Source organism: Carassius carassius, chromosome 12 (assembly GCF_963082965.1).
Source record: "Carassius carassius chromosome 12, fCarCar2.1, whole genome shotgun sequence".
NCBI lineage: Eukaryota > Metazoa > Chordata > Actinopteri > Cypriniformes > Cyprinidae > Carassius > Carassius carassius.
The window spans coordinates 1,614,872-1,632,371 of NC_081766.1; the positions used below are offsets into that span (position 1 = coordinate 1,614,872).

Sequence of the window (17,500 nt, forward strand, 5' to 3'; positions counted from 1 at the left end):
TTTATTTCAAGCAATGAAAATATTTCAATGGTTTTAATTTTAGTTTTAGTTTAGCGATAATAACCCTGCTTTATGCAAAGTGTAAAATCTTATTTTATTATTATTTTTATTTGGGGTGAACTGAAACTGAGTTTGTGATTGAATCAGATCTCACACAAATTGTTATGAAGCATCTGAAAGATCTGGAATTGAGATGATTGACAGGTGCTCGTCAAATTATCACCTCTGTGTTCAGTGTGAATCCAAATGAATCGTTTCTGTTGACTTGAATCTGATTCTGAAGGATTCAAAACACAGAGTCCTCAAGAGGGCGAGAGAGTTCCCTTCAGATCTCAGTATTACTAAACTTGCTGCACCATTACCATTCAGGTCACTTCATATCAACATGTCAACAGTTTAACTTACTTGAAAAGATCAATACATCGACCTGAAAGAGAAAACAGAGCCTAGGAAAAAGTTTATGCATGAACACATATTTTAATTGCATTGTGACACATTTTAATTAAAATACTTGAGTGAGTGTTCACAGACTTCATCAGATACTTAATCTGCTTGATAACATGTCAACATGTGTCTCTGTGTCCTTCCTGTGTGTGTGTGTGTGTGTGTGTTATTTGAGACAACTGCATGCGTTTCTGTGTGTGATTTTTGTTTGGCGTTTAACACACAAAAGTGCATCCGAATCTCTCACTTATGAGGTTCAATCTCAGTTAGGATGCTGTCTATGTAGGGAGCACTAGGTTTGGAGCAGATGTGTTTTTGTGTCTTTTCTTCTCAGTATCGTCTGTTTGCTCTGTGTGTTTATTTATAACATGTATTCTTTAGTGAACATGATGAAACGATTAAACTCACACTTCTCTTTAGTCTTCTGTAAATAAATCGTCTTCACTCATTTATTCCTTCATAACGAACTTTGTTTACTTGTTTTTAGTGACAACATTGATGATTGATGATTGATCATTTAATCACCCTATTCAGTATTATAATTAGCAGAAGTGATATAGAAATGTGTGTTTCACACACTAACTTGAGCATATGTTTGGATCTTTTTATTAAATCCTCATTAAAACGGCTTAGACGAATCTGCTTTCTGAGGTCAAACTTTGATGTTTTTATGGCTTCACTTCTCGTTTGTTCTTTATTAAACTGGAAACAAACCAACAATAAAACTGATTGGATCAAAACTGCTGTCATTTCAGATGTTTTATTTGAGTGAGCTGCTTCCTACTGTTAAAACTAAACTTAGGCAATTCTATTCTCGTTTTACACCAACGGAAATGAATTATACTTCAGACTGAATGTGTACAAATCCATTTCTCTTCTCAGTATTTAACACGGCGAGTGTTTCCATTATGCATTTTGTTCATTTTACAGGTGAATCAATTCTAAATATGCTAATGTTATGATACATTTTCTAAAAAGGAAGTATGCATACGCAATGTGCTGTTTTATTGCTCATTATTGCCCTGTTAGTACTCGTCCCATTGGAAGGACACGTTCATTATGTAATGCGGATCTTTTTTGCAGGTGTGAATAAAGCAATCGCACTCTGGTGCACACCAAACAACTGAACCGAGACCCAGCTGAAGAGGTGGTCTCGGTTTGGTTATAGAAGAATCTGGTACGGTTCGTTTTAAGGTGTGAATTTGATCCGACCTCGATCCGACCCAATTGCAGAAAGCACTGCACCTTTTGAGTTCACAGTCTGGAGAATATGCATTAAAATGCAGATGTGGTATTTTCTTATTTAATACTCTAAAGTGCTTTGACAACAATCCGTATTGTTAAAAGCGCTATATTAATAAAGGTGACTTGACTTTAAATTTAAAAACATGGATTTGTTTCTTACAAATCTTGTGGATTACTGCATCACTTGTGGATTATTGTGATGTTTTTATCAGCTGTTTGGACTCTCATTCTGACGGCACCCATTCACTGCAGAGCATCCACTGATGAGCAAGTGATGGAAAGCTACGTTTCTACAAATCTGATAAAGAAAAAAACTCATCCACAACTTGGATGGCCTGAGGGTGAACACATTTTCTGCATCTTTAAGCAAAATCTCTGGTGTAGGAGAAACAATTGAGATATTAAAGCGATCTCATTTGTGATATTGGTTTCCTGAGGGATCTGTTCTTTTCTGTGGTATTAATGCAGGCTCATTTCCTGCTGTCCATTTTCCCTCCATTGAGTCTGATCCTGACGCCAACTTCAGGTCCATGAGGTCAGATTGAGCTGCTGTTGATCTGATTGTGTTTAAGTTACTCTCATGGTTATATTTAGTTTCTTTTCTGGCCAGCGTCTTGTTTTTCCATCTGTAAGACTCACACAAAGGCAATGTTCACTTTGCATCCCAGTGAGACTGATCTGAGTTAGATCAGAGCTTCATATAACTTAATTAGAACTTGATAAAAAGTGTTTAAATGAGCTGAGAGCATCAAAAACACATCATGCTTTTAAAAGATTCTCTTTGGTTCATCAAGGCTGCATTTATTTGATCAAAAATACAGTAAAAGCAGTGAACTTTTATTCCAATTTAAAAAACTGTTATATGTTAAAAAAATAAAATTATTTCTGTGATGCTCCGCTGTATTTTCAGCATCATTCCTCCAGTCTTCAGTGTCACATAATCTTCAGAAATCAGAATAATATGATGATTTGCTGTTGTTATCAAATAAACAATTATTTTTTCCCCCTTGCAATTGCAAATTTAACTCTCACAATTCTGACTTTTTGAAGTTATATCTGTTATTTATTAATTTTTATTTATTTTTTGTCTGAATTCTGAGTTTTCATCTCGCAATCTTTTTTTTTTTGCCACGGAATGAAAATAAAAAGGAAAAATTGTGAGTCAAAATTGCCTTTAGCTATTTTTTTCATTTATTTCATGGGAGAAACAATCTTCAGTTTGTGTTTATTTAAGTGTATCTCAGTTATGAAAAGTAGAAATTACATATATGAAGTGAACATGTATTCTCTCCAGGGTTTAATATGCGTATTTCACTCATAAGCCCTGTTTAATTAACATTTAATTAATGGTCAACATTTCTTGCATTGAATTGTGTGTCCTCAGGTGCTAGCAATAATCGTATTCTTTCACAGAGGTATAAAATGTTAATTTATTCGGTTGGTTTGAGCCCTCCGTGTTAAGACCGATAAAGATCAATCATAAACAGAAGATTCAGCTTAAGCTAATGAGCGTCTCCGTTTCCACGGAAACCGGCCACATCAAAGCGTTCCGCTCCGCAGATGAAATAGTTGAACATTCTCTTTGCTCTTTGTAGTTCCCGAAAAACCAGCCAGCATCATCAGCGTCAGTAATCCTCAGATAGAGACATTTGTTTGAGTCGCATTCAAACGCGTCCAGTTCGAATCTACACCCCCAAAACAACATTAAAAAATAATTTGATTCGATTCAGGATTCAATTATAGTTCACTAGTGTGAGGAACATCTGCCAAAACATCCCGAATCTACATATTTGATATATGCATGCCTCAATGCATGCAATGAACATTCAGAATTGAATAATTCATGGACAAAATACAGTTGGTGAAGAAACAATTGTCACAAATTATTACAAAGAAATGGCTGCAGTGACGTTTTTTTTAAATAAAAGACTGAAAAAGTATTTTCTTGTAAAACATAGTCCAATAATATTTAGAAAAATCGGTACAGTGTAGTTATTGTGCTTTATGTGTTCATTTCTAATCCAAAATTAAAACTAAATTGGCCCTCCAGTCAATGGTTTTGAAAATAATTCTGAACCAAGCTAAAATGTTACATTTTCAGAACTTTGGCTAAAGTTCTGGCAGTGCTGCAAAGTAACTGATTACATGTAATCCAAAAATAAAGTACTTGTTATATTATATTATATTCTGAAAGTTACTTTTTATGGATTACATGATAACATTATTATTCACACAATGGCAGTTAATATTCATAATTCAACCTTGCTGTAATTTAATGTATAATCCATTTTTTTATGTTGATAACAAGGTATGGAATATATTTTCTTAGTTTTTTATTTATTTATTTTTATATGGTACATAACCCTATTCAAGTCAATTTAATTAACAAGTTAGATCAAAAGTAATCTAAAAGTATAGTCAGACTATAAATTACCTAATATGTGTAATCTAGATTATGTTACTAACTACAATTTTCATGTAATTTGATGTCATTAATGGAGTCCAATTTGTGAGTAATGTTTGCAAAATTATAAATTGACTTTATGTCGTCACATAACCAAGAAAAGCATTTTTTAGCATGCATTTTTTAAAACATATTTTAAGCATTTTAAACTGGACATTTTGAACGTTCAGAGAACATTAACATTTTCATAATTTAATGGAAACATTAGCTGGGAATATTTTTTTTATTGCAATTGAATCAAATCATTGTCAGAGCAAATATTTCCACCGTTTTAAATAAGGCAGCATGACATCATAATTTTATAATTGTTAAACCATTTTATTCAGTTATATTGTCATCTTCAGGAATATTTCAGATACAGTGTCAGAACTGATGTTCATTCAACACGCTGACAGGCTTCATTCATCTGTGTGAAAGATCACTGGGCCAGCAACACTGCAATGTCCCGATGATGTCATCAGCTACAGAGCAAAGGTCAGAGATTTGATTGGACGATGCAAAAAAATGTGGCCTCTTCACACATCTTTAAATGAATCATTAGTCTAGTTTCGTTGTTGCAATGCTAGAAATATCTCTCCCTGCTGAACCCGTGCCCCGGCGTTCCCTTTGGAGCCCAACACGAAGAATAATAAACAGCGAATTACACAAGACAAGAGATATGAGGGTTCACGACAGGCAAAGAGCACCACAGAAAAGTGTTGGGAAAACACTATACAACATAGAAAAAGATACAAAAGATCCCAAGTAAAACATTCAGTGAATCTGCCAAGAACACATTCATGACATATTTTGGCATTTGACAAAAGAACATCTTTTGAAGCTTTATATATCATAAAAAAAAGTTAAATCACATATCTCATAGACCACTACTAAACACACACAGCCATGATCAGGACACAGACACACCCTGAGCGTCTGAGCGCGATGTAAACAAGTCTAGAGTAGAGATTTCACCAACTGACCAGAGATAAACCTGGTTGAGATCAGTAGTTTAAACAAAGCTGCAAAACACCATGTGAAAAAGAAACTCGGATGATTGGCATTTTGGTCGATACCAATATTCGGCATTTATCAATAATAATAATATTTCAAATCCATACCGTTCACACAGTACCATGTTTATAATAAAATAAATAAAATGAGGCATCTGTCTAATATCATTCTAATCACACTGATACGGACAATGAAAAAAATGCATATAATCTAGCACAGAAAAAGAATTTACTGCTTGAATTGGGAAAAAATAAGCACTTATCTGTTTACATGGAACATTCTGACAAGGTTCTCTCAATGTTATGAACAAACGTTCTTTCTGTTACGGTCTCATTGTTCAAGAAACTTTTTTCTGAAACACTTTAGGTCTTTTACGTGTTTTAAATGTTTGAGAACAATTCTAAAGTAACCCAACTGACATGGACTGTCTGGGCCAGTTTCTCTCAAAATGTATTCGTTCAAAGTTATCTAATAACGTTCCCAAGATGTTAGCACGAAAACGTTTGTTAATAGGACTTTTGACACATTTTAAATGTATCTACCTGTTTTAGAATCTTCATAGAACAATCAAAAGTAACATTTCCTTAATGTTGCAACTTGCAAAATGATACAATGGAATGTTCCATGAACAGTTATATTTTGAACTGGCTGTTTTGAACGTTTGAAATGAACGGGAATGTAGCGAAATGTTCTATGAGAGGCTCGCTGGACATTTCAAAACACAGATATAGTCACTGATGTATTGATGCTTTCAAAAATATAATTTATGGCGGTTTCAGCTCAAATACTTCACTGTTCTGTAAAGTGGACACATGCATGTTCTTGCACGTGGATGTTGATGATTTTAATTCTTCTTCTTGCCGTTGCTGGCCTGCTCCTGAGGAACGTTCTTCATGAAGAAGGTCTGGTTCATGTAGCAGCGGACGGAGAGGAGGACGGGCACGGCTGTGTGGAGCAGGTTCAGCGTGACCACCGGTCTCCACTCGTCTCTGGGGATCCTGTAGGTGAACGGTGTGTGTGAGTGAAGAGATGAGCCCAGGTGAGTCCACTGCATCACAAACACTGTTAATACTACAGACAGAGGAGATATCAGATGAGATATTAGAGATTTCTACGTTAATGGCACTGATCTGAATTGTTAATGGATAATCAAAGGTCTTTTTTTTGTCTCAATAAGACTATACCAGTTTTAAAATCTGTTATATAGCTATATGTTTTGATCTAAACTTCTAGATTGTAGGTTAATTTTGGAGACAAAACCGTACAGATTGATGCTCATTTCAGTTATTTACTGTAACAAACATAATTACTGATATCTTAATATCATCTTTTAACACATTTTTCGAATTGATGATGTTTTTTTTTACTTTTCAGTCTTAAATGTGTAAAAAAAAAAAGAATATCAAATTTACAATGATTCTTTGAAAAAGGAATCTATACAAAATTATACATATAATTAATAATAACTGTAAATAATTTTAATTAAAATACGTTTTGTATAATTTAAAACTAAATTCCCAAGTAAAGTTCCTCTCAGTGTTATCTTAGTATTATTTACATAGTGTTTATTTATATTTCTAATTAGCTTTTATTATAAAATTTCAGTTTTTATTTTAATGTCAGCCATCTGAAGAAATCACATGTATATTGACCAGACTGAATAATCAACCAATATCGAATTGTTTTGAGATTATCGAGTCATTTTGTAAATATTGTGTAATTTATTGATAAATACATAAATATGGAGTAAAACAAGTTTTGCATTTTTTAAAATAGCAATTTTGCCATTATTTAATAATAAATAATGGCTGTTTTTCAGTGAGGACCAGTGTCCAGTCCAACATCCATGTGCATCCAGGAGTGTAAAGCCCATAAACACACGCCGTCAGGAGCGACAAAACATAGAAGAGGAACACCAGCATCTACAAGACATGCGATCCATCAGTCCATCATGTTTCCATCTCAATGACATCTCTATATGTCATTCTTTTCATACTATAGGATATAGTAGTAGTGCATCTTTAAGTATCAAAATAGCTTGTTAAATACACCCAAGTGTGCATCAGACTCACCGTGACTTTTGGAAAGCCGACGCTGTACGGCTCCTACTGGAAGATGTAAGTAAAACAAAAATCCATATTACATTCAAGAACAACCTGTTTAAGATAAAAAAGAGAGAGAAGGAAAACAGTAAGTGATGGAATAAATGGTTAGAGACACTCGGATGGATGTGTAGATACTTACAAAGCCTCTGAACGCAGTGAAGATGATGCTTCCTATGAGGCGCAGTGTTAGCAGCAGATCTGTGGGACGAGACAGCAGAGTTTTCTTCTGCTCCACCTCCACCTACAGATCACATCTAACCCATCTGTCAACTTCAGAGGCGCTGTGTTCGCCTCAAGGCGCATAAATATTTGGAAATGAAGGGCTCGGTCTATGATGGATTGGTAAATGACCGTAATCATTTAAGATGAGCGTTTATTCTCAGTTCTGATCAGTGAATCAAAACTCAATCCTCTGGAATTTCACCTTGTCTGCAGGAATGATTGACAGCTCTCTCAGCCTGTTGAGAAGCTTTGCCGCCGCCCATATGTTTAAAACCAGAGAAAAGGCGTTTCTCCAGAAAGAAGGGAGGAGGTTTTTTCCACATTTACCTGAAACACAGAAACAAAGGCAGCTGACGGATTACAGACGCATAACATGTTTTCATGCATCAAGGGAGGGTTTTAACAATAAACACACTTTTACTTCGGGGATTTTGAGATTCTTACCCACTATAACGCCTGTGATTAAGACGATCTGACTGGTGAACATGCGAGAAACGAGAGCCAGACTGCGACACGACTTGTGTTTGAAGAGAAACCAACAACAACACATCTCAATCACAATTGCTTTACAGAATTTCTGCTTTATTATAAATGAGCATATGGTTGAGCAACAAGCCACATTTTTTTTTTTTTTTTTTTTTTTGAGATTAGATTTTTTTTTCAGGTATCAATATTTTTTTGTGGATCTATCATATAAATAAATAATTAAAATAATTGTTATAAATTGTTTAAAATAAGTGTTAAATATTAAAAATAAAACACACACACACACACACACATAACATATACAATTATAATTTGTTTATATTAAAATTAGTATATATATATATATATATATATATATATATATATATATGAGAAGAGAGAGAGAGAGACGTTTTCAAATGTGAATCTATCATTTATCATTTTTTTAAATATTGTATAAAGTAAGTGGAAATATATTTTAACATTATTCTTGAAATATTATAAATATTTACAATGGATAAACGGCTCTCCCTTTAACACACGTGTGAGAGGATCAGTTCAGTGTGTGTCTGTGTGTGTGTGTGTGAGAGAGAGAGAGAGAGAGAGAGAGAGTGTGTGTGTGAGTGAGAGAGTGTGTGTGTGTGTGTGTGTGAGAGAGAGAGAGAGTGTGTGTGTGTGTGTGTCTGTGAGAGAGTGAAGGAAAACACGGCAAACACTAAAACACACACAGACTGCAAACATCAGCACATCTCTCACTCCGCACACGTCTCTCTCTCTCTCTCTCTCTCTCTCTCTCTATCTCTCCATCTCTCCATCTCTTAGTCTCTGTCTAGCATTCACTTTCTTTTTCTCGCCAGCTATTGATTTCTCTCCCAAACAGCGAGTTAATGATGGCTCACGGTTGTCCAGGTGAAGGTGGGTTTCGATCATGCGGTCCTCAGACCAGAGTTTCCTCATTCCCTAGTGGAAAAATCGGCTCGCTTTTGGATTCAAGCATGCATTAGCGCTGGCAGCCGGACAAATAGAGGCTGGAGAAACTTTAGTGGCGCTGAGATCACACATGGATCGATCACAGAGGGCTGATTTAGTGGCTGTCCACCGACTCAAGAGCTGTCAATAACAGCGATATGGCCAGCATGAAGATGTATTGCTCTGAGGGTCCAGAAGCATTTAAAAAAAACGTCTCTGTTAGGATTTAAGCTTAAACTTTGTTTCCAAATGATCACGAGCTTGAGCAATATTTGAGTTGCAGACGTTGGTATCTTGATAAGTCTGAGCACAGTTTGAGCTCTCTTCTGAAACTCTTGATTAGTTTACTGTGGTGTCTTTCTCAAGAAAAACATAACTGAGCAGAACTGAGCTCACGTGAAGATATCAGTGTGCCATACCTTTGATCCTGTTGATGCACAGGAAAACACATTTTTTTTTGAAGTTGCAAATAAAACAAAGATTAGTAAAGTATGTTTTACAGGAAAATCAGTCTTTCTACTTCAAAATTTGACATTTAATTCAATGTGTTGTTTTGTTATGGGTTTCTTTTCTAACTTTAATGAATCATAATTATTTGTGAATTTCTGAGTGAAAATTGAACAAAAATAAATTACTGTAAAGTACTGTAAATTTCACAAACAATTGAAACTCCAGTAATCTTTCTTTTAATTGCACATTTTAAAATCATTAACATTTTTTTACAGTGTATACCACATTTTTCCCAGTATTTCTGAACATAATTAAGATGTTAAAGAGGTCATTTTTGTGACCCTGGAGCAGTGTGACTGTCTTAAGTGTAAATTTTTCGAAATTGAGCTCTATATATCATCTGAAAGCTGAATAAATCATCTATTCATTGATGTCTGGTTTGTTATGAGGACAATATTTGTCTGAGAAACAACTAAAACAAATCTAAATATTGAGAAAATCATCTTTAAAGTTGTCCAAATGAAGTTCTGAGCAATGCATATTACTAATAAAAAATTAAGTTTTTATATATTTACGGTAGGAAATTTACAAAATATCTTCATGGAACGATTTTTGGCATAAAAGAAAAATCTATAATTTTGACCCATACAGGGTTAATTTTTTTTTTTTGGCTATTGCTACAAATATACCCCAGAGACTTAAGACTGCTTTTGTGCTCCAGAGACACATTTGAGATTTTTTTCTATCCAGATCATAATTTCACCCCCAAAACAACTAAAAAACGAAAGGAAATTGCTATAACGAAGTTATAAAGTAAAGAAAGTCTATTTTAGGAATGCATGCAATTCTCATTATTGTAAAATTTTATTTCCATTAAAATCTTATGAGTCTATATTAGTCAATTTTATTGTATTATAAAAATCGTATAAAAAATGTTTTTGTATTTAAAAAAAAATCTGTATCAAATATGTAATAAAATATACATATATTTATTCTCAAAGCTAACTCCCATTTAATTCTTATGACTGTAATACAGTAAATTGAATTTGCAATTCAAATAATATATATCTTTCTTCATTATGAATTTTGAGGGGGAAACTGAATAAAATTTTTATGAAATCATTTCACAATTCACCAATGAAATCCAGAAAGCAATGTAATCTCATTGATCAGAACAGCTCAGAATGACTTGATGAAATAAAACAGAGGTTGATTGCCCTCTTTTGGCCAAACCACGTCATTAAAAACTCATAAAAACGTGTTAAAAGGCACACTTCTAAACACAAGATCTTGTAAAACATGATTAGTTTTGCATTGTTTAATGTTAATGCAATGTTCTTTAGCATGCATTATTGTTTAATGATGTCATAAGAGGCAAACTTACTCTTGTAGGAAGGACACATGGTTGATTGTGTAGAGAATAAAAGGTGCTGCCAGAGACAGAATAAATACACACACACATATATATATATATATATATATATATATATATATATATATATATATATATATATATATATATATATATATATATATATATATATATATATATATATATATATATATATATAAAACAAAACAATGAAAAGCAATCAAATAGCTATTAAAATAAATATCCAGAAACTGCAATAAGGCATCCTGTGCTTTGATTTCCCTGAGCTTCAAGTGTGAAGGTGCTCTGTGTGTCCTGTAGTTTACTCAGCACTGATGATGATGATGATGATGGAATCAACTTGAAATCAGGGCAAACCTTTCAAGTCCATGGACTATGAACTATAACCGCCCATTAGTTTAAAGAAAGACTCCCTCCGCGTGATCAAAGACACCTCTGACTTCACAGACATTTATCATGCTAAGCATATTTTCCAAAAAAAAAAAAAGATAAATTGGTATTAGAAAAAAAATTATATATATAAATAACAAATAACAAAAATAAATAAAAACGTAATCCTCAACAACGTTCTTAATTATGATTTTACAGTATACTTTCTATGTATTATTATACTAAATATAATATATTGGTATAGCCTACACAGGTGCTGATTGTTTGGACCCTTCAATAACTGAATTAAATTAATTTTTTCTCCATAATATAATTAAATAAAAACAGTTTTTAGATCGCAATATATATTTACATTAAAGACTTAAAATACACCAATTTAAAAAAAAATAATAATAATATAAATATAAACATATATATATATATATATATATATATATATATATATATATATATGTATATATTATTGTTATTTTTTTTTACAAATGTCTGATTCTAAACGGGGGAAATAGTAAACCAAATTACTTATGAATATATAATTCCTTTAACGCACAAAATTCACCTAGCGTCCGCGATGACGTCAGCGGAAGAATCCTCCCTCTTTTTAAATCAAGATGGCGACGTCGACCAGGAAGTAGGTAAACAACCGTACGAGGATAGAAAAATATGGATTAAACCCCTTCAATCCGTTTTTTCTGATCCAGAAACGCCCAGATTGAGTGGTCGTTAGTGCTCGTGGAGGGGTTTCGCGGACAGTGGGGGTTAATTAACGCGCGGTGAGTGGGTTTTCTGTCAGATTAGCATGTTAGCACGAATCAAACAATAGCGCTCCATTGAGGCTTTCAGAAAAACACGCAAACAGTTGATAAACTGTTGATAAACTCGTTAGTAATCAATTATGTTGATCTATAATAATCAATATAGGCTTGTTATCTTATCAAAGTGACGTGCTTGAGGGGTCAGTGCTTTATGGCCGAGGGTTTTCAGGTTGACAAACGATAATTTGATCATAATCTGATGGATACTTAATTGTTTTTAATTTAAAATCGTATTTTTATTAAGAGTGAGTTAGTGACAGCTTGTATTTATAAAGGTCAGAATAAAACTGACTCACACTTACAGTGTAATCCCTCCCCAAACTGTTAAATACACAAGGCCTGCATCACATAACTTAAAAAAAATAAATAAATATATATATATATATATATATATATATATATATATATATATATTAGGGGTGTAAAGTTCACAAAATTCACGGTTCGGTTCGATACGATACACTGGTGTCAAGGTTCGGTTCGGTACAGTTTGGTACGTTTTAGATACAGCAAAAAGAAAAAATTGGCAGATAAATTTCCTTGATTTCTAAAAAAAATTTTATTTATTAAAACTAACAAAGTATGTGTTTTTTTACATTGAACAATGATGGAGCTATTCTTTACCCATCTTCTATGGTGTTTTCTTAGCAGCATACTGTATAAAACAAAAACAGCTCCTTATAAAAAAAAAAATGAAAATGTTATATTAGTTATGAACAAATACAAAGATGTAACTTTTTATATGGAACTCTATAACTCTTTATATTGAGTGTGTGTTTACTCAATTGGTTCTCTATAGGGCTTATGTTTTTTGGAACAAAGCAGGAATTACGGTCTGTCTGAAATGGGCTTGTGAAGGAATATTGTAACGGGGCTCAATTACATTAAGCATGTTCTTAAAACCTACGTTTTCCACTACAGAGGGCGCTCGCTCACTCAGTACGCGCTGAAGGCTCGTTGCAAAATGGCTAATGCGTTTAACAGACCAGAAATAGAAGATCCTCCAATAACCAACAGGTCTGATGTTTGGGTGCACTTTGGATTCCCTGTAAGCTATAATGGTGATGATAGAATCAATGGTAAATAGTAAGGTCTCATATCCGTGGCCTACCAATCGCCGTGGTAATGTCTTTTGCCCTGTTTGAATCCGTTGGAAATGTCTGTCTAAATGCTGCGGGGATAGTTTGTTGCGTGTATGTTTCTGCTTTTTTCCGTCTTTTCCCAGATACTGACACACTAAGGTGATGTCGGCGTAAATGAGTTGACATGTTTCAAGTAATCCCGATGGTGTTTTTTTTTTTGTATTCCCGTGGTGTACCCTAGATGCGACATATCGTTGTTTTTTTATCCACCACTCTCTTGCCATCACCATTATAGCTTACAGGGAATCCAAAGTGCACCCAAACACCAGACCTGTTGGTTATTGGAGGATCTTCTATTTCTGGTCTGTTAAACGCATTAGCCATTTTGCACCGAGCCTTCAGCGTGTATTACTGAGTGAGCGAGCGCCTGACTGAGAAGCCTAACATAAACATATAAGTTGGTGTTTTTTTCTTCCTCGGGGGTGTCAGGGGCGTTGCCTGTTACGTCGTTTGGGTTATTGGGCTACCTTGTTGAACGCATATCATTATATTTCACTTTTTTTTTATTTTCCAAATATAATTAATTAGTCCAACGAACCGTTCGGTCCATAATGCGTACCGCGTACCGAACCGAAAGCCTCGTACCGAACGGTTCAATATGAATACGCGTATATATATATGATGATGATGATGATATAATATTTATTATATTTTAACCCTTTCATATGTCTGTCTCACATTCTATTCATTTCGTCGGTTAACTTTCTATCCGAAATAAACTGCTTTATTTTCTATATATATATATATATATGAATGCCACAAAAAGGTCAGATTTATTTTAAATGTATTTCATTCAGATAATCTGGTGAAATAATTTGGAAACTCATGCATTTAACCTGTTAACTGTAACTCACATTTTGAACATAGACTTGAATTTTTTTCTGACAAAGGTCAGAACTCCTGTTATGATTTATGGTTTTTGAGATGCACTCTTGCAATAAATAAATCTATTACTTTTCCTACATAATTAAAAAACAATAAAATTGGTAAAATATCTATTTAGGAGTCTTAGATGATCGTTTCCAACGATACATAGTTTTTCATGATTAGATTAGGATTTAATTGTAATATAGTGAGGTAAACGTAGGGGGCCGGCCCACTGAGGGACCGGGTGGCAGTTAACAGGTTAATAAATAAAAATGCATAATAGAACAAAATTTTTTAATACATATGTAAGCACTTGTCTGTATCTTGTACATTTTATCTGGCTAGTTATCACAGCCAGTTCAGTGATCTGTCTAACAAACCTGCAAGGTTCAGGTGAGCAGTTGTGCATTGACAGCATCATATATTTATGCTTTATCATCACAACAAGACCACTTTCCAGCAGGACACTTATAAACACTGTATGAATAGATTATATGTGATGAGTATCATGCTGATCTCTCTCTCTCTCTCTCTCTCTCTCTCTCTCAGAGACGGCTGGAGAATGACAGGGCTCTGACATGTGACCATGTTTCTGCTCGGAGACTGATGCCCACTCCTGCTGCGTCTGTTGTCATGGAAACGGAGGACTTGATGCCCCCCGAGGGCCCTCAGCTTGGGAGCCCGGAGTTCAGCGCTGCCAGTCTTCCTCTCACAAGTTCCATGGAGGTACACACTGATCCTTAAAATTATGACAATGTTTGCGGTAAATGTTACGGTTACCCCTATACTAAAGCTGAAGGTCTGCACATGTTTGAACTTGAATCCTGAAACCTGAAACCCTGTGACTCGAAGACCAAACCAGAAATTGCTGTGTTTCTTTAAATGTAGAGTTTAACTACAGTGATGTTTGTTCAAAATATTACTTTAAAAACGTAAGGTAAATTATGTGCTTTTGTTTTGGGAAAAAATGGCTTGATTGACATTAAAATGTCACAATACAAATAGGCTTTTCTGTTTTTATACATTTGACGGAATTTTACTACGTTTAATATATTTTTTTTTTTATATATTTTTTTTTTTACATTTCTGTCATCTTTATAGTTTTTGTGAGATTCATTGTATTATTTTTTTCCCCTATAAATCGCTTACTTTGGGGAATATTGCCATGAAAAGGTTACAAAAAAAAAAAAAAAGTCCTAAAAATATTTTAAAAATATCTTACTTTTTTTTTTTTATTAAGGAATTTATTAATATTACTTTTTGCACGAATCACAAACTTGAACCAGAAAAAAATCACAGTGCAAAAAATATTAACGATCCAATAAAAGGCTTTTTTGTTTATATAACTTTACAATTAAACCACAAACCTGAACCCAATACAAACTTGAAATTAGACTTGAACATCTCTTCTGAACCTTTCTGAATCCAGGTCAGGCTTAGGATTGATAGCAGATTTAAACCTGCAGGAGGCTGTTTGATGCTGCTTTTTTTTTTCTAGTGTCATGCTCTTGATGACAGATTTCCTGATTAAATCTGCAGTTTTGAACTTGAACCATTTTCTCTTCATCACAAATGCTCTAGTTGGTCTTGAACCCTGTCCAGAATGGGACGCACCTGGAGTGGTAACCAATGGTAATCATTTTAACAGAAACAGTATCCTCACGCCACCTGGTTTATTTGGTGAACTGTAGGTCGTGCTTGGTTTGTGTCGGGTCTCACCATGTCATTAAATCATCAGCACTGCCAGTAAATATATGGGTTGATGGGTGATATCTCTGCTGATCAGTGTTTTCAAACAGCCACTTCCTGTGTCAAAAGTGCTGTTTGTTTCCTGTTTCCCCAGAGTCAGCTGTGTCCGTCGAACTCATGGATGTACCCACAGCAAACTCCGTACAACCAGCACTATCCTATGCAATCTGGCAGGTGAGTCATGCAGTCTTTTCTAAAAGCATGCATTATAAATTATATATAATGAATTGTGCATTATATACATTTATAGTAATGTATTGACAATAAATAGTCAACACAGCGTTTTATTCCTCGCTGACTGCATGCAAAATACTGGAAGATCTAGTAATGGCGTTTTGATACAACATTACAAGATACAAAAATATTTAGGTTCGAAAATATGCATGCATTAATTGTTCACAATAAGATCTATAATATGCATTAAGAAAACAGATCAAATAAGGTGAATTATCATTGCATACTGACTTTATCTGTCTCTATAAACAGTTGTTTAATAATCAAAATGTGGCTCTGTCTTTAAATAAATTAAATTTTAATGATAATTTTCTTAGTAATAAAACATCTATCTCAGCTAATGCTGTAACGCTATAATGCTATAATATTAAAAGTCCCTATTAACAACAGAGCACAAGCTATTAAATTCAAATAAATATAATAATCAACACAAAAAGTGTTTGTTGTTTGAATTTCCAGATAAAACGGAAAAACAAAACACTATTAGGTGCGCTATAGACAATCAAGAGAAGTTTTATTCAAGCATCACCTAAAGCAGCAGAGACTAAAAGATCGATTTTGAGATTTAGGAGTCATTATAGATTCATTAAAATTAAAATATCTTAAGTTTTAAGTTCCACATGAGCAGTGGTTGAAACAAATGTATCGAACTGAAAGACCTGTACCTGTGTGTATACACCCCTAAAATATTCAGAATCGATCTGTATTCTAGTAGTATTTGAAGGCTTTGGAGACACTGTGTGTGTGATTGTTCCTGATCTCTCTCTGATTAATCAGGCAGCTCCAGCTGAACCCGTCCTCGGGCCTGGACCTATCTGACATCGACTTTCACGACCTTGTGCAGAACGGAGACTTCTCCCAGGTAACAGCAGATCCCGTCTCTTTCATTATCGATCGAGGTTTGGGAAAGTAATTCAAAAACAAGCCCTTAATGTGTCATTTTTTTCTTTTGTAATATTGGTTCCTGATTCGTGAGAGTTGGCTCTGAAAAAGTTTTCCCGAAGGGGAAACTCAATACAGTATTGAATAATTTATTTGTGGCTTGCAATCACGTCTCTGTGTCCCAGAATCTATTTTATGCTTAGAATCTATAATAATTAGCTTAGTCTAGGGCTGGGCGATATATATCGAATATTAGCGATAATATCGGAATAATTTTAGTTTTTCAAATTCAAGGATACTTTCCCAAAAGAATGCACCGAATGTCCAAAAAAGGAACATTTAACTGCGGACTGTGATCTAATGAAAGCATCATTCAGCCGGTCTTTGTTCTGTCATGAGATCTCGGATGTATTTGTGATTGTGATCGCTGAATAGATGCACTTACTCGACCGCTGATGTTTGAATAGAGAAACATAGACTTATGGCCATTTGGAATTACTATTAGGGATTTTCACTGTTATATTTACCAGTTTTCATAATATAGACCGAGCGTGCAAAAGTCTTTGGTATTCATATATATATATATATATTTATATTTATGCCTCAGCAACAAGCTCCCCATCTGAGAGGGTTTTTAGTGTCAGAACATAGTTTCATGCCACAGAGCTTCT

The 17,500-nt window shown here is 34.2% G+C and overlaps 1 protein-coding gene and 1 pseudogene across 5 annotated transcripts in view; one reads left to right on the forward strand and one right to left on the reverse strand.

Moving 5' to 3' along the window:
* Positions 1-4,564: 4,564 nt before the first annotated feature.
* On the reverse strand, positions 4,565-7,960 carry LOC132155360 (transmembrane 6 superfamily member 2-like; annotated as a pseudogene).
* A 3,775-nt stretch (positions 7,961-11,735) lies between these two features.
* The window catches only part of LOC132154426 (protein strawberry notch homolog 2-like), a 39,196-nt gene continuing 33,431 nt past the window's right edge, over positions 11,736-17,500 (forward strand). For 2 of the 5 annotated variants that reach the window (XM_059562969.1, XM_059562972.1), the window contains exons 1-4: positions 11,746-11,913; positions 14,514-14,690; positions 15,808-15,887; positions 16,725-16,809. In XM_059562969.1, the coding sequence (XP_059418952.1) occupies positions 14,571-14,690; positions 15,808-15,887; positions 16,725-16,809 (285 nt within the window). In that variant the 5' untranslated portion in view covers positions 11,746-11,913; positions 14,514-14,570. Of the gene's footprint in view, positions 11,914-14,513; positions 14,691-15,526; positions 15,597-15,807; positions 15,888-16,724; positions 16,810-17,500 lie in introns of those variants that run through there. The other 3 variants (XM_059562970.1, XM_059562971.1, XM_059562973.1) reach the window with 3 other exon arrangements.